Source organism: Mustelus asterias, chromosome 4 (assembly GCF_964213995.1).
Source record: "Mustelus asterias chromosome 4, sMusAst1.hap1.1, whole genome shotgun sequence".
Lineage (NCBI taxonomy): Eukaryota > Metazoa > Chordata > Chondrichthyes > Carcharhiniformes > Triakidae > Mustelus > Mustelus asterias.
This window is the reverse complement of record NC_135804.1, coordinates 3,542,159-3,564,264: the sequence shown is the minus strand read 5'-3', so window position 1 is coordinate 3,564,264 and position 22,106 is coordinate 3,542,159. Positions and strand designations below refer to the sequence as shown.

The 22,106-nt window shown below is 46.6% G+C and overlaps 1 protein-coding gene across 2 annotated transcripts in view; it reads left to right on the top strand.

The window, feature by feature from the left end:
* The first annotated feature begins 323 nt into the window (after positions 1–323).
* ca7 (carbonic anhydrase VII) overlaps positions 324–22,106 on the top strand; it is a 43,495-nt gene continuing 21,712 nt past the window's right edge. The window contains exons 1-6 of one of the 2 annotated variants that reach the window (XM_078212086.1): positions 324–485; positions 1,744–1,941; positions 8,280–8,324; positions 13,084–13,202; positions 15,833–15,928; positions 20,452–20,514. In XM_078212086.1, the coding sequence (XP_078068212.1) occupies positions 446–485; positions 1,744–1,941; positions 8,280–8,324; positions 13,084–13,202; positions 15,833–15,928; positions 20,452–20,514 (561 nt within the window). In that variant the 5' untranslated portion in view covers positions 324–445. The remainder of the gene's footprint in view (positions 486–1,743; positions 1,942–8,279; positions 8,325–13,083; positions 13,203–15,832; positions 15,929–20,451; positions 20,515–22,106) is intronic. The other variant, XM_078212087.1, reaches the window with a different exon arrangement.

Sequence of the window (22,106 nt, the reverse complement as noted above, 5' to 3'; positions counted from 1 at the left end):
CCTGGCTGTTGAGATGGAGCTGATTGCTAACGACACCTTGTAAGAGAATGGGTTTGGAGATTGTGTCCCTGTGTCTATTCCCCCCCCCCCCCCCCCCAGCCTGGCTAACGCTGCTTCATTCTCGGAGCAAGTTTCCCCAATTGCGGGCAGGACTGTCCTGGGGGAGGATGTGTCCCAATCCCGAGCCGGCAGCCCCCGTCGCTCCTCCCCGGGACACGGGCTGATTGACAGCGGCGGAGAGCGGGGCCAAACAGCATCGGGAAGAGGCGCTGATGAGCTGTGCAAGCTGCAGACTAGCTTCACCTTCACAGGGAAAGGGCTGCGCTCCTCACGCTCTGCCTGCCTCCTCCCCTCCCTCTCCTCTCAAATCAATGACCGGGCAGGTGAGAGGCACAGACACCTTGGACAGGACCCTCTCACCCAAACCCACCAACACCAGCTGACAATGAGTGGACAGAACTGCTGGGGTTACGGACATGAGGATGGTGAGCAGTTGTTTTTAAAAAAAATTATTTTCATTCGAATCTCTCAACTCTTGTGAAATAGCACCTTGCCGCAGTGGCTAAATGGAAGTGACACAGTTAATGTATCTGGATACATTCTGCATAGCAGATTGATCAAATCTCTTGCTACATTGTCCTTTACTTAAATACAGCAAACTGAACACCTGAAATTGAAGGACTGGGATTGTAGTATTGGAAGTTTGATTGTGTTTAATTGTATTTGGGTCTGATGAACGATCCCCTGTTTCTCAGGTACATTCGAACCTTGCTGTGTGTGGGCTTGGCTGCAGTTAGTCTGAAAGGTACCAGCTGGTTATAAAAATAAATAAGCAGAAAGGGTTTGTGCTGGCAGAATGGTCAGTAACCAGAAGGGGACACATTTTAAAATCATTAGCAAAGCCAGCCAGAGGGGAGATCAGATTTTTAATGCGAGCTGGAAGGTGCTGCTAACAAGGGCAGTGGAAGAAGCAGATTCAGCCGGAACTTTCAAAAGGCAATTGGAGAAATATTCGAAACGAACATTTCAAGGAAAGATGTAATGCACTGAGACTAATTGGACACGGCTAATCAGTGCTCAGAACTGGGTGCCACTGGACTGCGGCACAGGTTTCCCCCCTGCCATGGTCAAATTGGGATATAAAACAGAAAATGCTGGAAAATCTCAGCAGTGAGAGAATAGAGCCAACGTTTCGAGTATGGGTGACCCTTCGTCAGAGCTAAGGACAAAGAAAATAGGACAAGATTTTTACTGTCAGGGTGATGGGGGGGGGGCGGGGGGGGGATGTAATTAACCAAGATGTCATTGACAAAAAGGGAATGTAAATGGTGGTGATAAAGGCTGAGAATGGTGCTAATAGCATCCATTAAGAGTCACTTAGAGACCCTCCCCACCTGACCTGCAGTATTTTATTTTTATCTATGGTCAAATTGGGCTCTGAATGTAATTCACAGAAAAGGCCACGGGGGAAGGAAATAAACTTGGAAAAGAAAATATTTCAGGGCTTAAGGAGAAAGAGCAAGATCAATTGGATAAAAGCAAAATACTGTGGATGCTGGAATCCGGAAAAAAAACCCAGAAAATGCCGGAAAATCTCAGCCAGTCCGATTTGAGAGCACCTGCAGAGAAAGTCAGGATAGCTCCTTGTCAGTGCTAATTGGGCAGTGTGTTCCAAGAGCCAGCACAGGCATGGAGGGTTGAATGGCTCCCTTCCATCTCTCTGAATTCTGTTTTCTCTTCCAGGTCCCTTGAACTGGCACAAGCAATTCCCATTCGCAGAGGGAGATCGGCAATCACCAATCGACATTGTGCCTGCTCAGGCAGTCTACGATGCCAACCTTGTGCCAATCTCCATATCCTACAGTGCCTGTACCTCACTGTCCATCTGCAACAATGGCCATTCGGTCATGGTGGAGTTCGAGGACTGCGATGATAAGACAGGTGAGCAACGGTGTGAGGCCGAGGGCAGGGGGGGGGGGGGGGGCGAGGACAGGAGGGGGCTGAGGCGAGGGCATCAGAATGTTCCTACATTAAAGAAGAAGCTTGCAGCATCCATAACCTCGGGACATCCTAAAGACCTTTACAGCCAATTAAATGTTTTTCCAGCCTGGTCGCTGTCTTAATGTAGGAAAAGCAGCAGCCAATTTGCACACAGCAAGATCCCACAAGCAATGTGCTAATAACCAGAGAATCTGTTCTTTCACTGAAATATTGGCCTGCAGAAACTCTTCTGCTCTTTTTTAAAAACTGTGTCACTGTACCTTTTACACCAAGCAGATGAGATTAATCTTGCTGTATTTCTGCAGTGGGTATTGTGTGTAGACTGATAATAAGGTTGATGAAATACAGTAGGGAACTGGATGACCTATATTTAACTAGTTTGATTTCTGCTCCTGTTTCTCTTTGGTTGTGACGGCATCACAGACTAACATCCCTATTCCACGAATGTTTGTGGCTGTAACCTGTGTGTGTGCCAACAAACTTCCTGTAAATACTGACAAATGTGGAACTCCTGCAAAGGGGGGAGGGGTGTGGGCCACTTCCAGAGACCCCCAGACAAACATCTAGTTGATGCCATTGCCTAAAGACCGACCTAACTTGCGTCTCGACAGTAACTGTCATAACTTCAGGACACCCCAGCACAATATTTTAAAATTGTAATGCAAGGAAATGAGGCAGCCAAGTTCCCACGAACATGATGGTGACCAGATTACTTTATTTGGTGATGACGGTTGAGGCATTAATTTGGACCAGAACACTGGGGTAAAATCCCCCATCCTGCATGGGGTCTTTTAGAGAAGGTAGACAGGGCATTTGGTGTAATCATAGAAATAGAAACCCTACAGAACAGAAAGAGTCCATTCGGCACATCGAGTCTGCACCGACCACAATCCCACCCAGGCCCTACCCTCATATCCCACCCTACTAATCCCTCTAACCTACGCATCTCAGGACACTTAAGGGGCAATTTTAGCATGGCCAATCAACCTAACCCGCACATCTTTGGACTGTGGGAGGAAACCGGAGCACCCGGAGGAAACCCACGCAGACACGAGGAGAATGTGCAAACTCCACACAGACAGTGACCCAAGCCGGGAATCGAACCCAGGTCCCTGGAGCTGTGAAGCAGCAGTGCTCACCACTGTGCTACCGTGCGGATGGCTCCTCTGATAATCAGTGAGTACTTCACTGGGAATGTCAGCCTGGATTATGTTCTCAAACCTGATGGTAACGAATGGTGCAGTGGCAGCATTAACGTTTCATTGACTAATGGGTGAGTAAGCCAACAAACACCAAAGGTCCCTTGGACCTTCAGTTTGAAGTTGAAACAATTCAGATGGTTGTTCAGTATTTGGATCTGTTGGTGAGTCAGAGGTTTTAAATCCCAACCTAGAGACTTGAGCACAAAATCCAAGCTGATGCGCCCAATGCCAGTACTGAGAGAATGCTGCACTGTCTGAGGTGAATGTGTTGGCTTTGCATTGTTAAATCAAGCCTCTATGGTGGACATTAAATGCTTCACAGTGCCCCTGGAAGTGTCAGAGCCATTGTTTATCACTCAACCAAGTCACCTTGAAAAAAATATTAGTTCATCTCATTGCTGTAAGAAGGACGTAAGAAATAGGAGCAGGAGTTGACCCCTGAGCCTGCTCCGCCACTCAATACGATCATGGCTGCCCTAACTCCATTTCCTCGCTCGCTCCCCATATCCCTTAATTCCCCGAGAGATCAAAAATCTCTGTCTCGGCTTGAATTTATTCAACAATGGAGCATCTACAATGCTCTGGGGTAGAGAATTTCAAAGATTCACAACCCTTTGAGTGAAGAAATGTTCCCTCCTCTCAGTCCTAAATGGCCAGCTCCTAGTCCTGAGACTGTGTCCCTGTGTCCTAGATTCCCTGACCAAGGGAAACAATCTCTCCTACTCCACCCTATGTCTGGGATACAAGAATAATTAAGTCTTGTTACATTTTCACGAGCTTTAGTGAGATCACACCAGAAATACTGTGTGCAATTTTGGTCTCCATATTTAAGCCCCTATCAAGCCCCTTCAGAATCTTACATATTTCAACAAGATCCCCTCTCATTCTTATTAACTTCAGAGACCATGGGCCCAATTTCTTCAGCCTCTCATAATAGGCCTTCTCGTGAACCTTCATTATACTGCCTGCAATGTCTAAATATATTCTTAAATATGGAGACCAAAATTGCACACAGTATTTCTGGTGTGATCTCACGAAAGCTCGTGAAAATGTAACAAGACTTAATTATTCTTGTATCCCAGACATCTCGAATCAAAGGCGAATGTGACATTTGCCTTCCTAATTGTTTGCTGTACCTGCAAGCTCACTTTGCGTTCCTTGGACATGGTAGTTTGCTGTTAGTTTGTGGGAGCTTACTGTGCCCAAACTGGCTGCTGCATTACAACAGTGACAACACTTCAAAAAGTGCTCCTTAGATTGTGGAAAAAAAATACAAGATTGATCAGCAAGTGACTAGATGCTGTCAAAAAGCAACAACGCTTCTATCAAGCTAAACGCAAATTACTACGAGCGCTGGAAGTCTGAAATAAAAACAGAAAATGCTGGAAATATTCAGCTGGTCAGTGAAGTGAGGTAAACGGGATGATGAGAATCCTGTGCTTCGAGCATGGAAACAGGCCCTTTGGCCCAACTTGTCCATGCCACCCAGTTTTTACCACTTAGCTAGTCTCAATTGCCCGCATTTGGCCCATATCTCTCTATATCCATCTTATCCATGTAACTGTCTAAATGCTTTTTAAAAGACAAAATTGTACCCGTCTCTACTATTACCTTTGGCAACTTGTTCCAGACACTCACCACCCTCTGTGTGAAACAACTGCCCCTCTGGACACTTTTGTATCTCTCCCCTCTCACCTTAAACTTATGCCCTCTAGTTTTAGACTCCCCTACCTTTGGGAAAATATGTTGACTATCTAGCTGATCTATGCCCCTCATTATTTTATAGACCTCTATAAGATCACCACTAAGCCTCCTACGCTACTGGGAAAAAAAGTCACAATCTATCCAGCCTCTCCTTATAACTCAGACCATCAAACCCTGTAGCATCCTAGTAAATCTTTTCTGCACTCTTTCTAGTTTAATAATATCCTTTCTATAATAGGGTGACCAAAACTGTACACAATATTTCAAGTGTGGCCTTACCAATGTCTTGTGCAACTTCAACAAGACAATCCTGTATTCAATATTCTGACCAATGAAACCAAGCATGCTGAATGCCTTCTGTCCACCTGTGACTACACTTTCAAGGAGCTCTGAACATGTATCCCTGGATCTCTTTGTTCTATAACTCTACCCAACGCCCTACCATTAATTGAGTAAGTCCTGCCCAGATTCGATCGACCAAATTGCATCATCTCACATTTATCTAAATTAAACTGCACCTGCCATTCATTGGCCCACTGGCCCAATTGATCAAGATCCTGTTGCAATCCGAGATAACCTTCTTCACTGTCCATTATGCCACCAATCCTGGTGTCATCTGCAAACCTTTCCCACTTTGTTCCCGTACTTCCTGCAAAATGCAGAAGGCCAGACAAATGTGTAGAAATTCTGATTTTCTGCGTATTTTTAAAAAAATCATTCTTGGGAAGTGGGTGCTGATGACTAGAGCAGAGTTTGTTTCCCTCAGTGGTAAGCTTTGCTCCGTTCTATAGCAAATTTGTTGCTATCTTGCCTCGAGGGGCAGTTGAAATTTAGCCCCAGTATTGCGGGACAGGTCTGCAGATTAATGTTCCAGGTTGTACTGCAGTTCTGATTACAGCTGTCTCCTCTCTGTGCCTCTCTGCATGCCCTTGGCCAATGCAGTTTCCCTTTCCTGAATCCACCCACCCTGCCACTTTCCCTCTTTGACTGGAGGAGGCCATTCATCCCCTGGAGTCTGTTTGATCATTTAGTTAGATCATAGCTGAACTGTTTCCTAATTCCATCTATCCACCTTAGCTCCATAATCTCTTAATACCTTTGCCTGGCAAAGATATATTAATCTCTGTTTGAAAATTTTCCATTGACACCCCACCCCCAGCCTCAGCAGTCTGAAACTTCTTCATTTCCATTCACCTTTGTGTAAAGAAATGCTTCCTAACATCACCCACTCCTCCCCCCCCCCCCCACCCCCCCGAGTTTGAGACTCTATCCCTTTGTTACCAAACTAAATAACTTCTCTCCTTCTGTCTACCCTTTAATCATGTTAATTAGTTCATGCTTTAATCTTTTATACTCTCCCAAGCCTGGTCTATGAAACTTGTACTCATAATTTAACCCTCCTTAGCCCTGATATCATTATGTCTTTCCTCCTCACTCAACTGTTTTTTATCCGTTCATGGGATGGGAACATTGCTGGCTAGGGGAACATTGCTGGCTAGGTCAACATTTATTGCCCAACCTTAATTGCCCCTTGAGAAGGTGGTGGCGAGCTGTCTTCTTGAATCACTGCAATCGCTGAAGTGTAGGTACACCCACAGTGCTGTTCGGGAGGGAGTTCCAGAATTCTGACCCAGCGACAGTGAAGGAATGGCCAATATATTTCCAGGTGAGTGCTTTGGAGGGGAACTTTCAGATATTTTCATGTATCTGCCTCGCTTGTCCTTCCAGATCTAGATGGTAGTGATCGTGTGTTTGGAAAGTGCTGTCGAAGGAGCCTTGGTGAGTTGCTGCAGTGCAACTTATAGATGGCAAAAATGGCTGTCACTGAGTGTCAGTAGTGAAGGGATTGAATGTTTATAGATGAGGTGCCAATGAAGTGGGCTGCTTTGTCTTGGCTGGTGTCAGGCTTCTTGAGTGTTGTTGGAGCTGCACCCATCCAGGCAAATGGGGAGTATTCATTCACACTCCTGACTTGTGCCTTGTAGATGGTGGACAGGCTCTGGGGAGTTAGGAGGTGAGTTACTCACCGCAGTATTCCTAACTTCTAACCTGCTCTTGTAGCCACAGTATTTATATGGCTGAATCCAGTTCAGTTTCAGCTCCAGCTGCTTCACTGAGGTGTTTTTCTCCTTCTTGCCTGAGAAGATGTGTAGAAATTAAAGTTATTACCAAATGAGATCATTGCAGGCAGAAAATGTAAATCTAAAGCCAAATAAATTTTGTGTAAAATGTTCTCAAGTTTCCAGAGGGAGAAACGTGACAGATCCAGGGTGCAGAATGTGGTGTTGAAAGGGTTAAATCTTCTCCTGCAATCTTCTGCCAGTTAATTATTTATTTAGAAATGGGAGCACGATATATTACACAGTCAAGGCCACAACTGACACCGAGTGCCGTTCTCTTGATAAATGAACTCTAATCTTTCTGCAAATCTAAGATTTCAAAATTACAATCACATTGCAGGTGATGGTGTTCCCATGCCCCCTACCCCTGTCCTCCGAGGTGGTAAAGGTCAAGGGTTTGAAAGGTGCTGTCGAAGGAGTCTTGGCAAGTTTCTGCAGCACCCCTTGTAGTTGGTTCACATGGCTGCCACTGATGAAGGGAGTGGATCATGAAGCAGATCCAGGATATCTACGCAGAAACACACACACGCACAGTGGTTAGCACTGCTGCCTCATAGTGCCAGGGACCCGGGGGTTCAATTCTGGCCTCGGCTCACTATCTGTGCGGAGTTTCCCCGTGTTCGCGTGGGTATCCTCCGGGCGCTCTGGTTTACTTCTACAGTCCAAAGATGTGCGGGTTAGGTGGATTGGCCATGCCAAATTGACCCTAGTGTCAGGGGATTAGCAGGATAAATATGTTGGGTTATGGGAATAGGGCCTGGGTGGGATTGTGGTCAGTGCAGACTCGATGGGCCGAATGGCCCCCTGTACGGGATTCTGAAAGTTAAGTTTAGTTATTAATCACAAGTAAGGCTCACATTAACACTGCAATGAAGTTACTGTGAAATTCCCCTAGTCGCCGCACTCTGGTGCCTGTTCGGGTCGATGCACCCTAACCAGCATGTCTTTCAGACTGTGGGAGGAAACTGGAGCACCCGGAGGAAACCCACGCAGACGTGGGGAGAACATGGAAAGTCCGCACAGACAGTGACCCAAGTCGGGAATTGAATCCAGGTTCCTGGTGCTGTGAGGCAGCAGCGCTAACCACTGTGCCACCGTGCTGCCCTGTGGTTCTATGGTCACATACACTATTCAAGCAGCAGCCTTTGATTTGTGTTACCTCCCAGGCCTTAAAGATCACCATATGTGAGTCCAATTGTGCTAGTCTATAATGTGTGCCTTTGTCAATCTAAACATGACTTATTATTTTCAGTGACGAAGGGAGATGGTGGAAATAGCAGCAGACACGCAGTCCCAGGTAATCAGAAGCCACTTTAAGGATCAACTCTCATTAAGTGCGGTTGTTACATGTCTCGGAGTTTAATTAAAAGCTTCAGTTGATATAAACAGTGAAGTGGGAGGTCTGACATCGTTTCGATTTCTTGGCTTGGGTTTTAATCTGTCACTCACTAACTTGGTTTGAGCAAACCTCTTGAGCTAAATGTAGTGGCAAATTACAGGACTGAAGTTGTGGGTTATCATTGTGAGATGGAGCAACACAGCTGACCAGAGTACAGGGCACTGCAGTAAAGGACTCTGCATTGTTCTTTGTTGATGAATTTCTGAGCACAATAAACTGGTCAGAAAGCAGAGATTCTACTTCAATAGAAAATCAATTCAAACATACAGCAGCTGTAGCTCAGTGGGTAGTACATTTCCTCTGAGTCAGGAGGCTGTGGGTTCAAGTCCCACTCCAGACGCTGTGAGCACATCATCTGGCTGTTAATCCCAGAGGGAGCGTCACACTGTTTGGGGTGGGGTGGGCGGTACTGAGGAGGTGCTAGGCTGTAGGAGGGGGTGGCACTGAGGGCACGCTGTACTGCCAGAGGTGGGAGTACTGAGTGCCACCTCATCATTGGGAGCACAAGTGAGGAATGGGTCAGGATTGCGGGAGTGCTACTGTCTCAGTGGGAGAGGGGACTGCCTTGGATGAGCCACCAATGTCAGAGGAACAGTCAACTGTTGGCCTTTTCCAGATCAATTCATTCAGCCAAAGCTACAGGTGGAGCCTGAGATTTGGGTGTGGATCTGGAGTCCTGTATTAACCACATGAATAATTTCACAAATATTTTGTCACGTGCTGCCCCTCCCCCACACTGTTTCATTGGTTGCTGTACATGTCAATCCTTGGCTCCCTGCAGCCAATTAGAAAGCGAGCAGTTTCCTTGGCTGTTCCCCTCTCCAATATAGTTTCTTTTAAAGTTTATTTATTAGTGTCGCAAGTAGGCTTACATTAACACTGCAATGCAGTTACTGTGAAAATGCCCTAGTCGCCACACTCTGGCGCCTGTTCGGGTACACTGAGGGAGAATTTAGCACGGCCAATGCACCTTACCAGCACGGCTTTCAGACTGTGGGAGGAAACCGGAGCACCCGGAGGAAACCCACGCAGACATGGGGAGAACGTGCAGACTCCACACAGACAGTGACCCGAGGCCGGGAATTGAACCCGGGTCCCTGGCACTGTGAGGCAGCAGTGCTAACCCGCTGTGTCACCCACAACTGATCAAAGAAACAAAACAATGTTTTAAATTTTCTAATATCTTCCTCCTGCCCATAACCATGTTTGTTGGTTAATCTTTAATTGCTGGGAACTCCAGGCCAGTCCGGGAGAGTTGGGAATTCCGTTTAATGATGATGGATTTCCTCTCAGAGTCTCGTGAATGAGTATCCCTGGAAGCTCTGCACTACCATAACCTGGTGCACAATTCTTTGGATCGAGCCTGTCAAAACTTGCTATCTAGCTTTGCGCGAGCGTAAGTGGGGATTACAATAAGAGGCTTGTAAGTGTATGTGTGTTGGCATTTCCCATCTCCGTTGCTGACTAATTATTCTTCAAGCCCCTTGGTAAGGCTCAGTGACCCAGTTGGAATAAAACTGTTTAAATGTTGGAGGAAGAATTGAGTTGGTGGTGCTGCCCATTGCCAAATTGCTGATGTTTGCTGCAAAGGTCACACCTGTCCAGTGACAGAAATACGGGAGGGTCTTTCCAGCAGTGGGCTGTACCCTGGCGCTGAATTACTGGGAGAGGGGCAGGAGGATAGGGAATTGATTTTAATTTGACAACATTGTTAGGTAATTAGGTTCCCAAAGAATTACGAACATGCAGATTAGGGGCTGGAGGAGGCCCCTCAAGCCGGCTCTGTCATTCAATAAGATCATGGCTGATCTGGTTGTAATCTTAACCCCACATTCCCGCCTATCCCCGATAACCTTTTACCCCCATGTTAATCAAGAATCTATCTCACTCTCCCTTAAAAATATTCAGAGATTCTGCTTCCACTGCCTCTTGAGGAAGAGAGTTCCAGAGACTCACCACCCTCTGAGAGAGAAACATTCTCCTCGTCTCTGTCTGAAATGGGTCATCCCTTAGTTTTAAACAGAGACCCCTAGTTCTAGATTCTCCCCCAAGGGGAAACATCCTCTCCACATCCACCCTGTCAATATTCCTCAGGATCTTAAAGGTTTTGATCAAGTCGCCTCTTACTCTTCTGAACTCTAGCAGATACAAGCTGAACCTCTCCAACCTTTCCTCATAAGGCAACCCACCCATTCCTTGTATTAATCTAGTAAACCTTCTCTGAACTGCTTCTAATGTATTTACATCTTTCCTTAGATAAAGGGACTAATACTGTACACAATACTCCAGATGTGGTCTCCCCAGTGTCCTGTGTAACTGAAGCATAACCTCCCTACTCTTGTAATCAATTCCCCTCACAATAAGTGATAACATTCTATTAGCTTTTCTAATTGCTTGCTGGAACTGTAGACCAACGTTTTGTTCAGATGTTAAGGGTTAAGATGTAGTGAACCTTGTTCACTGGGTTTGAATTTCAAAGCAAACACAGAATGCTTGGGTTTTATCGGAGTTCTGTCAGTCAATGTGATGATGAATGAAGGGGTCTTATCTTCACAGGCTCCTATTTCAGGCACTTTGAGGATCTGCCCATCCTTCCCAGTTCATCCCTAAACTCTGTTGATCCAGAAGTTGGGAACAGCCATTCAGTGATGGGTGGGGGGGATTGGGTGGGGGTTGCAGGCTATTCTGCCCATCATATCCGTGCTGGCTGTTTAGGTACATTTCCATTGTTTTAATGTCTCCTTACTCATTTTCTCGAATTCCCTCTCTAAACCTTTCCACTTTGCTACCTCCCCTACTTCCTTTAAAACGGCAGGTTGGCACAGTGGTTAGCACTCCTGCCTCACAACGCCAACGACCCGGGTTCGATTCCAGGTCACTGTCTGTGTGGGGTTTGCACATTCTCCCTGTGTCTGTGTGGGTTGCTCCGGTTTTCTCCCACAATCCAAAGCTGTGCGGGTTAGGTTGATTGGCCATGCTAAATTAACCCTAGTGTCAGGGGGACTAGCAGGGTAAATATGAGGGGTTACAGGGATAGGGCTTGGGTGGGATTGTTGTTGGTGCAGACTCGATGGACCGGATGGCCTCCTTCTGCACTGTAGGGAATCTAAAACCTTCTTCTATGTCTAAGCTTTTCGTCACCTGCTCTAACAGGGCATTAAAGGCACTATATAAATACAAGTTGTTGAATCCAAAGTCTACATGATTGGCATGTTCATGGTACAATGGAAATATTTTTTAAATGCAGCGCTTTGTTTCTGAGAGCCCAGTAAAATTAACAATGAGATGGCGGGACTCTGGGTGAATCAAATTACTGAAATGAGACGTCTGCCAACTTGGCGTTTGCTGTGTATAAATTATTCAGCTGTAACTCTTGTACCAGTTTCAGTAAAGGGAGGGGAGCCCATGTTGGCTGGTTTCTGCAGCACAGGGCGGTAAAAGAGGAGGCCATTCAGCCCCTCAAATTCTAGCAGATCTGTATTCACTTAATTTACCCGTGGAGGCGCTGGTATGATTCTAGTGAATCTCAGCTGTGCCGACTCCAAAGTGCTTCTATCCTGCTCCATGCCACCGTCAGTCTTGTTCCGAAACTTGGACAGGACAGACAACAGCAGTGGGAGAGAATTCTTTCCCATTGTGCCTCACTCCTACCCTGACAGGCCAATTTGAATCAATGGGGAGCTTTATTTAAAAGCAACAGACTGGATATCTAGTGTGCAAGATTAAGGATTATAGAGCGATTAACAACACTGCTCGTTAATTTATTTCTCAGTATATGAATGGACCTGGTTCTGAGATAATCAGCAAGTGAGGTAGGGGATGGGAGGACAGGGTGGGTAAGTAAGGAACCACTGATATATAATAAACCAACAGGACTCTGGACAGAGTGGGCAAGATGGGTTGAATGGCCTTCACTCCCTGCAGATTTTCTTACTCTCTGCTGTGATCTGAATTCTCAACTTTCTGGGTATCCTGATTTGTGATTGTTCCACCACTGGTGGCTGTGTCTTTAGCTGCCAAGGTCCTAAGTTCTTGAATTCTTTCCACCTCAACGCAGGCAATTGGGACTAGCTTAGTGGTTAAAAACAAAGGGGCGGCATGGACAAGTTGGGCCAAAGGCCCTTTGCTCATGCTGTAAACTTCTATGACTCTATGACTCATTCTCTTGCTGCTAAGATGCTCCTTGACACACCCCCTCACTGAGCTAGCTTCTGGGCTTTGTCCAAAGGCAGCTCCTTGGCTCATTCTCCGCTGGTGTTTTTCACCCAGGGCTGTTTGCTTGACAGTTTTGTTTTGTCAGTGGTGTCCTTTTCACTCGGAGGCGGGGGGGGGGGGTGGCAGGAACCAGGTCCATCTCAGCTGGAGTAGGAATCGAACTCCTAGTGTTGGCGTTATTCTGAACCTCATGGTCGCCATCCGAGCTAATCAGACCCACAAATAAAGTCATAGAATGATGCAGAGCAGAAGTTCAAAAATGAATCATCTGTCCTAGCGCCATCTTGTGCCGCTCGGTGACTGTTCCTCTCTGTTAACATCTTGGGAAATCTGACTATGTTAAAGGTGCTATATAAAGACAAGTTGTTGTTGTATGATGCTGAATGATGCTCCTCTATCCTGTGATTCGATTCTAACATTGGAACCATTCCTGATCTTGCAGTGGTGAGCGGTGGCCCCTTGGAGAATCCCTATAAACTGAAGCAATTCCATTTTCACTGGGGTCAGAGAGGCAGGCAGGGATCGGAGCACACTGTCGATGGCAAGTCATACCCTGGCGAGGTAAGCAGACCTTTCTTCAATCAGATAATTGACTTTGATACAAAGAACGGTACAGCACAGAAACAGGGCCTTCGGCCCTTCAAGCCTGTGCCGATCATGATGCCCCAACTAAAAACAACCCTTCTGCCCTTACTCGGTCCGTATCCCTCTATTCCCTCCCTATTCATGGACCCATCCAGATGCCTCTTAAATGTTGCTAATGTTCCTGCTTCCACCACCTCCTCTGGCAGCGCGTTCCAGGCACTCGCCACTCTCTGCATGAAAAATGTTCCCCGCACATCCCCCCCCTTAAACATTCCCCCTCTCGCCTTGAACCTGTGCCCCCTTGTAATTCACACTTCCACCCTGGGAAAAAGTCTCTGACTATCCACCCTGTCTGTGCCTCTCATCATCTTGTAGCCCATTGTGATCATTGTGTTTTACCCTCTGCCCTGATGGTTTTTAGGGTTCAGTCTTGTTGTCACTGTCGCCTCCTCCAATTCCATTTCTTATTCATTTACGGGATGTGGGTGTCACTCGCAAAATGTTGCCCATCTCTAATTGCCCGTGAGAAGGTGGTGTTGAGCTGCCTTCTTGAATCGCTGCAGTCCGTGTGGTGCAGGTACACCCACGATGCTGTTAGAGAGGAAATTCCAGTATTTTTACCCAGTGACCGTGAAGGAACGGCGATATGTTTCCAAGTCAGGATGGTGAATGACTTGGTGGGGAACCTCCAGATGGTGGAGTTTCCATGTGTCTGCTGCCCTTGTCCTAATCTAGATGGTAGAGGTTGTGGGTTTGGAAGATGCTGAATAAAGGAGTCTTGGTGAATTTCTGCGATGCATCTTTAGATGATACACACAGCTGTTTCTGTGCGAGAGTGATGGAGGGAGCTTATATGGACTAGGGACCCATCTTCATTCATCAGTCGAGATAATGAGTAATGGCAGATATTGAACTTGCCCCCCTCCCCCAGCGACCCTCGCTTTTATCCAAAGTTCCCAAACAGCACAATCTGCAGTGGATAGTCTCCTTTAATTTCTGTTTCACTTGGGGGCGCTGAGGCTAATGGTAACTTCACTATCTGACCCAAATTGAGAGAGGATAACAATATCAAGTGGCTCTTTAACCATGTAACGTCTCCAACTCTCTGGGTTTCAAGGATGCTCCAAGCAACTGAATCATGGCCCCTTGTAACTGAGGGACAATGTGTGAAAGCCCATTGATTTGCACAATGTTGTGTAAGAAATTTGGAGCTCAGGCTACCAGTTTCAAATCCTTGTTGATTTTAAGATTATGAACATTGAGAAATGCCCTGGGAACTCTGTCACTCAGCCATGAATTTGCAAGTGCAACTTATACTTTGTGAGGTGTATATGCCTGTTTTATGGGCCTAGCTTCAACTGAATATACGGTATCTTTGGGTGCACTTGTGTATTTTTTGATGCTTTCCAAATAATTTCATTACGTTGGTGAAGACAGCACGCCTGGCTCACCCAGCCTGCCTTGTAGCATTGTGCATTACAATATACACCACGCCATCACACCTGGAACCACGTGCGGTTTCCTGGGAGAGGCAAGAAAAAGAGAGAAATCTCTGTCCCAATTTGGTGTGAAGAAAATTCAGAGGAATTCCTGTCTGACTCCCTCCAACCCCCCCCATCCCGTTTTGTAACTGGCTCCTTGTAAACTGGAATTGATCCAGCTCTGGCTTGTCAGATCTCAGTGAATTGACATTCACTAAATGAGCCAACAATCTGTTCCAGGGATTCACTATTCTCTGGGAAATGGAACCTCGATCTTGCCAAATGTAAGCTCACCTTGTAACCCGGCACGGTGGCACAGTGGTTAGCACTGCTGCCTCACAACGCCAGGAACCCGAGTTTTATTCCCAGCTTGGGTCACTGTCTGTGTGGAGTTTGCACATTCTCCCCGTGTCTGCGTGGGTTTCCTCCGAGTGCTCCGATTTCCTCCCACAGTCCAAAGATGTGCAGGTTAGGTGGATTGGCCATGCTAAAATTGTCCCTTAGTGTCAGGGGGGACTAGCTGGGTAAATGTATGAGGTTATGGGGATAGGGCCTAGGGTGGGATTGTGGTCGGTGCAGACTCGATGGACCAAATGGCGGCCTCCTGCACTGTAGGATTCTATGAACCCCTGGTGCTCACTAACCTGTTTAATTAGAATAAACTATTGACTCCAACACAAACCATTCTTCATCACATAAACCACTGTCAAATTTCCCCTGTCCTGAAGGATAGAATCCCAACTCTTTTAGCCTATCTTGGTATTTAAGATGCTTCTAATTAGGATTAATTTAGTCAGTGCATAGCCAACGAAACCACAAGTCCCAACCAGAGTCGAGATGATTGGTGAATTCCCCTGTCGGTCACATCTGGGGGGATCAAACAGGTGGAAGTAAGAGGGATGAATTTCACACACAATCCATGACAATCCTCTACTCACCGCATTTTGCCAGATAAATATCCTGCTTTTATCAGAAAACCTTGCTGTAGTTCTGGTCATGAGTTCTATTTGTTGGAGTTTGTAGAGACTCTGTTTGCCGGGAAGTTGGTTCTGCTCACTGATAGCGGTGAGGGCCTTGCCCTCTCCAAACTTGCATGATAATTCTTTCTTTATCCTCACGTTACAGCTCCACTTGGTTCACTGGAACTCAACAAAGTACAAAACCTTTGGAGAGGCAGCAGTGTCACAGGATGGACTGGCTGTGGTTGCTGTTTTCCTGGAGGTAAGCTTTCGACTTAATGTCGGAAAAGGAAATATTTATTGTGATCTGATCTGAATTTAGTCAGGAGGAAAGCAGAAAGGATTCTACCTGTAATAACCAGCGTGGCCTGTCACTGAATCCAGCCAAGGCTGACGAATAAAAGGTCAGATCTGTCACAACCATTGTTACAAAATACTTTATGAGCAAGGAATATTTTACATTTAGGCCCACTATGACCTCAGATTCCCTCAAAGCACTTACAGCCTGTACAGACATTGTTATAATGTAAGAAACACAGCAAGCTCCCACAAACAGCAGGAACCAAATCATCTGGTTTGGTGATGTTGGTTGAAGGATAAATATTGACCAGGGTTCTGGCAGAACTGCTCTGTCCTTTGAAATAATGCCAGGAAACCTTTTACATCCACACGAGGGAACGATAGTTCTTGATCAGATCCACACGCTGTTGGTGAAGTTAGAACTAAGACTGCTTTCTTTTCTGGAGCGAGTATTGACTTAGTTCACAGTCAACAATAGTCCAACCCTCCAGTGTCCCAGTTATCCCCAATGATAACTGTACAAATACCCCTCATTCACAGTCAATAATACCCCAACCCCAGTGTCCCAGCCATCCCTGTTTATAGGTGTACAAATATCCCTCATTCACTGTCAATAATACCCCAACCCCAGTGTCCCAGCCATCCCTGTTTATGGGTGTACTAATACCTGTCACCTGTTTAGCAATGTAACTGCCAATAAACCTGAACAATGTAATTAATTAGACATTGACAACAGAGATTCAGAGTGGTTTAGCATCTGAAAGGTAGCACCTCCAGTGCAGTGTTCTCTCAGTGCCGGCACTGGGAGTATCAGCCAGGATTACATGCTGGGAGCAATGCATTTATATTGTTCTACAGTATATATCAGTGTTTCCAAGCCACAGGTTTATTTGTTCTATCCTTGTAGATTAACTAGTAGATTAATATCGAAATGATATGGAGATACTGGAGATGAAAACAATGATTTACAAGATCATTGCGATTGAGCTGAAAAGAGGAAGCTGTTGCCAAGTTATTTTGCTCTCATCAAATGCAAGAATGCCAAATTTCACAGCGAGTTATACTGTAAGGAAAGGAAGGTCCTGATTTATTGCCAATGGACTCTGATCGACCAAGGTGGCGCCACGAAGAAAGAATCAGAGAACTTTGTGATTTATAATTACTGAGTAAAGTTTAACAAACTGGGGCTCTTTTCTCTAGAAAAGTTTGATATTTGATTTATTATTGTCACATGTATTAGGATACAGTAAAAGGTATTGGACGGAATTCTCCCAAAAATATTCGAAGTGTCGAATTTGTGGGAAAACTGGAGTAATTCACGATGTTTAGTTCAGTGGGAGTTCAGACTGGAATCTCCCACACTCTGTGCAATGTAGAGGCGTGATGTGGAGATGCCGGCGTTGGACTGGGGTAAACACAGTAAGAAGTTTAACAACACCAGGTTAAAGTCCAACAGGTTTATTTGGTAGCAAAAGCCACACAAGCTTTCGAGGCTCTGAGCCCCTTCTTCAGGTGAGTGGGAATTCTGTTCACAAACAGAACTTATAAGACACAGACTCAATTTACATGAATAATGGTTGGAATGCGAATACTTACAACTAATCCAGTCTTTAAGAAACAAAACAATGGGAGTGGAGAGAGCACCAAGACAGGCTAAAAAGATGTGTATTGTCTCCAGACAAGACAGCCAGTGAAACTCTGCAGGTCCACGCAACTGTGGGAGTTACAAATAGTGTGACATAAATTCTGATTCTAGGATCGCATGATAAAGACTCAGGAGGAAAAAAGCAGAAATATTTATGTGAAATAGTGTGACATAAACCCAATATCCCGGTTGAGGCCGTCCTTGTGTGTGCGGAACCTGGCTATCAGTTTCTGCTCCGCGAATATCATTAGATTTCAGGGGGCGGGGCCTATTCCAGCCCAGGAGGCTGAAACCAGCGGGTCTCTGCGCATGCGCAGTGGACCCGAACTGTCAGTCTCCCGTTTGCTGGCCAGCCTCAACCCCAACTCCCGTTCTGTCCTGGACCACCCTGATCTCCAGCCCTCCCTGCAGTGCCAATACCCCCCACCCCCCACTGTGCAGACACCCCCACAGGCAGACACCCCCCCCTCCCCAGCTCGACCCAATCGCTGGCCTCCCTCCTGCCCCCATTAATCCCTAAGGCAGAGTAGCAGTGGGACTCCCCACCTCCACCGATGGCCCCGCCCCCTTGGCACTGTCCCATGCCCAATGGACAGTGCCAAGGTGCCCCCTGGACATCGGCACATTACCCCTTGGCAGTGCCAGGGGGCACAGGCTGGCACTGCCAGGGTGCCCATGTCCAGGAGACACAAACACCACCCCCACTGCCCGATCCCTTGGGGAGCCCTGATTGACCCCCCCCCCCCCCTTCACTCCAGTGGGGTCGGGCTACTCGTTGCTGAAAGTGGGGAGCGAGTGTAATCCCTGCTGGAGTGAAACACTCTGGCGGGGCGGGAGAGGCGAGCAGGCCCGGAGAATTCAGTCCCAGGCCCGATAACCACATTTAAATTGGAGGAAAATGATTTCTGTGTCTCCCCACCGATTCCCAGTGCAGAGCAGAGCGAAAATCCAGTGCTGGGAGATGCAAGCGTGGCGCGAACATTGTCATTGGCTTCCGGAAGCGTAATGGAGAACATGCCTCTGTCAATGGGGGTGAGGTGGAAATGGTTGAGAGCTTCATGTCACCGTCTATGCGCAGTCTGCACGTTCTCCCCGTGTCTGCGTGGGTTTCCTCCGGGTGTTCCGGTTTCCTTCGACAGTCTAAAGATGATTAGGTCAATTGGCCATGCTAATTGTCCCTTAGTGTCAGGGGGACTAGCTAGGCTGGATGCATGGGGCTATGGAGATAGGCGAATCGGCCGATGGTGATGCTCCCAGTCCGCTGCACTAAAAAATTAGTACAACGGGAAGGGAGAATCGCGGCCATTGTTTCTTCGCGCTATACAGACAATGTATACCATTCATAGAGAAGGAAAGGAGAGAGTGCAGAATGTAGTGTTACAATCATAGCTAGGGTGTAGAGAAAGATCAACTTAATGCAAGGTAGGTCCATTAGAAAGTCTGACAGCAGCAGGGAAGAAGCTGTTCTTGAGTCGGTTGGTACGTGTCCTCAGACTTTTGTATCTTTTTCCCAATGGAAGATGGTGGAAGAGAGAATGTCCGGGGTGTGTGGGGTGGGGTGGGGGGTCCTTAATTATGCTGGCTGCTTTTCTGAGGCAGCAGGAAGTGTAGACGGAGTCAATGGATGGGAGGCTGGTCTGAGTGATGGACTGGGCTTCGTTCACGACCCTTTGTAGCTGTGATACAACCAAGCTGTGATACAACCAGAAAGAATGCTTTCTATGATGCATCTGTAAAGGTTGGTGAGAGTTGTAGCTGACATGCCGAATTTCCTTAACCTTCTGAGAAAGTAGAGGCGTTGGTGGGCTTTCTTAACTATAGTGTTGGCATGGGGGGAGCAGGACAGTTTGTTGGTGATCAGGACACTTAAAAACATGAAGCTCTCAACCATTTCCACCTCACCCCCATTGGCAGGGGCATGTTCTCCATTACGCTTCCGGAAGCCAATGACAATCTCCTTTGTTTTGTTGACATTGAGGGAGAGATTATTGTTGCTGCATCAGTTCACCAGATTCTCTATCTCATTCCTGTACTCTGCCTCGTCATTGTTTGAGATCTGACCCACTACGGTGGTGTCATCAGCAAACTTGAAAATAGAGTTAGCCGGGAGAAAGGTGAAGGCTACGGGGTGACCTGATGGAGATCTTTAAAATGCTGAAAAGGTTTGATAGCGCGGATAGAGGGATGTTTACAAAAACTAGGGGCCATAAATGTAAGATAATCACTAATAAATCCAACAGGGAATTCAGGAGAAACATCTTTACAGAGAGCATGACGAGAATGTGGAACTTTCTTCACACACAGTTGCAGAAGCAAATTACTTTGGGGGAAATCAGGTAAACTCACGAGTGAGAAGGAATAGGAGAATGTGCTGATAGAATCAATAAGATGGTGGAAGGAAGCTCACTTGCAGCATGAACACCAGCAAGGGCCAGTTGGGCTGAATGGCCTGCTTCTGTGCTGTAAATTCCATGAGATACACTTAACCAATCCAACCTAGTCATGGGGTGGCACAGTGGTTAGCACTGCTGCCCCTCAGCGCCAGGGACCCGGGTTCAATTCCCAGCTTGGGTCACTGTGTGGAGTTTGCACGTTCTCCCCGTGTCTGCGTGGGTTTCCTCCGGGTGCTCCGGTTTCCTCCCACACTCCAAAGATGTACGGGTTAGGTGGATTGGCCATGATCAATGTGCAGGGTTACGGGGTTAGGGTGGTGGACTGGGCATAGGTAGGGCACTCATTTGGAGGGTCGGTGCAGACCTGACGGGCTGAATGGCCTTTTCTGTATTCCATGTTGTGAAATTTCTATGATTCTATGTTTTGAAATTTCTTCTCTCTTACAGACTGGAGATAGACATGCCAACCTGCACAGATTAACAGATGCCTTGTACATGGTTAAGTTCAAGGTAAGATGGGAAGTTTGGAGAGTTGTGGATATTTGACGACAGCCAGTTGATTTCTCCGAATAGGGACAGCGTAGCTTCCAGTCTGTTTTGCAATGAGATATTGATGCTTTCTTTGACCAGTTGATTATTTGCCCATCTCTAATTGCCACCAAAAAGGTGCTGGGGCTCTGGTTGGTACCAATTAATTTTGAAAAGAGAGTGGCTTGTTAGGCCATTTCATTGAGTCAGCTACATAATCTGAAACTTAGCAGTCAGACTGACCATCTCGGCCCAGGTTTCCTGCCCCGAAGGACATCCTGAACTGGTTGAGTTTGGAGAACAATCTTACCAGATTTTATAGATGTTTATTGCACGCATCAATTAACAGGAAGGTCGTGTTGGAGCTCAAAGTGAAATACGTTTTGTGTTGAATGCCTTTGGGATGTTTTGGTTTCTCAATAACAACAGTTTGCATTTATATAGCCTCCTTAATGCAGTAAAATGCTCCAAGCTGCTTCACAAGTGTATTCTCTCACAAATTGGCACAGATCCAAGGTAGGAGGCACTGGTACTCTGGCATAGCTGACAAAACTTTAGCAACTTTAGTAAGTTTTAGGAAACATCTTTATCAGAGAGGAAGGGAGAGATTTACAGAGGGAATTTCAGAACCTGGGGCTCAGGCAGCTGAAGGCACAGCCACCAATGGTGACTGACACAATCAACAGGCCAGAACTGGAGGAATGCAAAGACCTTGGAGGGTTGTAGGAATGGAGGAGGAGGGTGGATGTGGAGAGGGTTGTAGGAATTGAAGAGGGGAGAAACCTTGTCGCGTTGTCTAAATGAGAATGAGAATATTTAATGAGGACGTTGAGATGAAGAGGATTAACTAGGCTGCAGGCAGCAGAGATTTTGATGAACTCCTGTTGACAGAGGGTGGAAGGAGAGGGGCCACCAGGAGAGCGTTGGAATGAATGAGTCAGTGGACGAGTACTGAAGGGGGAGCCACTGAGAGCTGCCCCCCCCCCCCCACCCCTGTCTTTGCCTATGCCCACCTTTCCTGAAACCCCCTTCCCATGATGCGGGGGCATGGGATTGAGGGTGATTTAGCGGTTTGGATCAGGAATTGGCTAGCTGTAAGAAGACGGAGGGTGGTGGTTGATGGGAAATGTTCATCCTGGAGTTCAGTTACTAGTGGTGTACCGCAAGGATCTGTTTTGGGGCCACTGCTGTTTGACATTTTTATAAATGACCTGGATGAGGGCGTAGAAGGATGGGTTAGTAAATTTGCGGATGACACTAAAGTCGGTGGAGTTGTGGACAGTGCGGAAGGTTGTTGCAGGTTACAGAAGGACATAGATAAGCTGCAGTGCTGGGCTGAGAGGTGGCAAATGGAGTTCAATGCGGAAAAGTGTGAGGTGATTCACTTTGGAAGGAGTAACAGGATTACAGAGTACTGGACTAATGGTAAGATACTTGGTAGTGTGGATGAGCAGAGAGATCTTGGTGTCCATGTGCATAGATCCCTAAAAGTTGGCACCCAGGTTGATAGGCTGGTTAAGAAGGCGTACGGAGTGTTAGCTTTTATTGGTAGAGGGATTGAGTTTCGGAGCCAG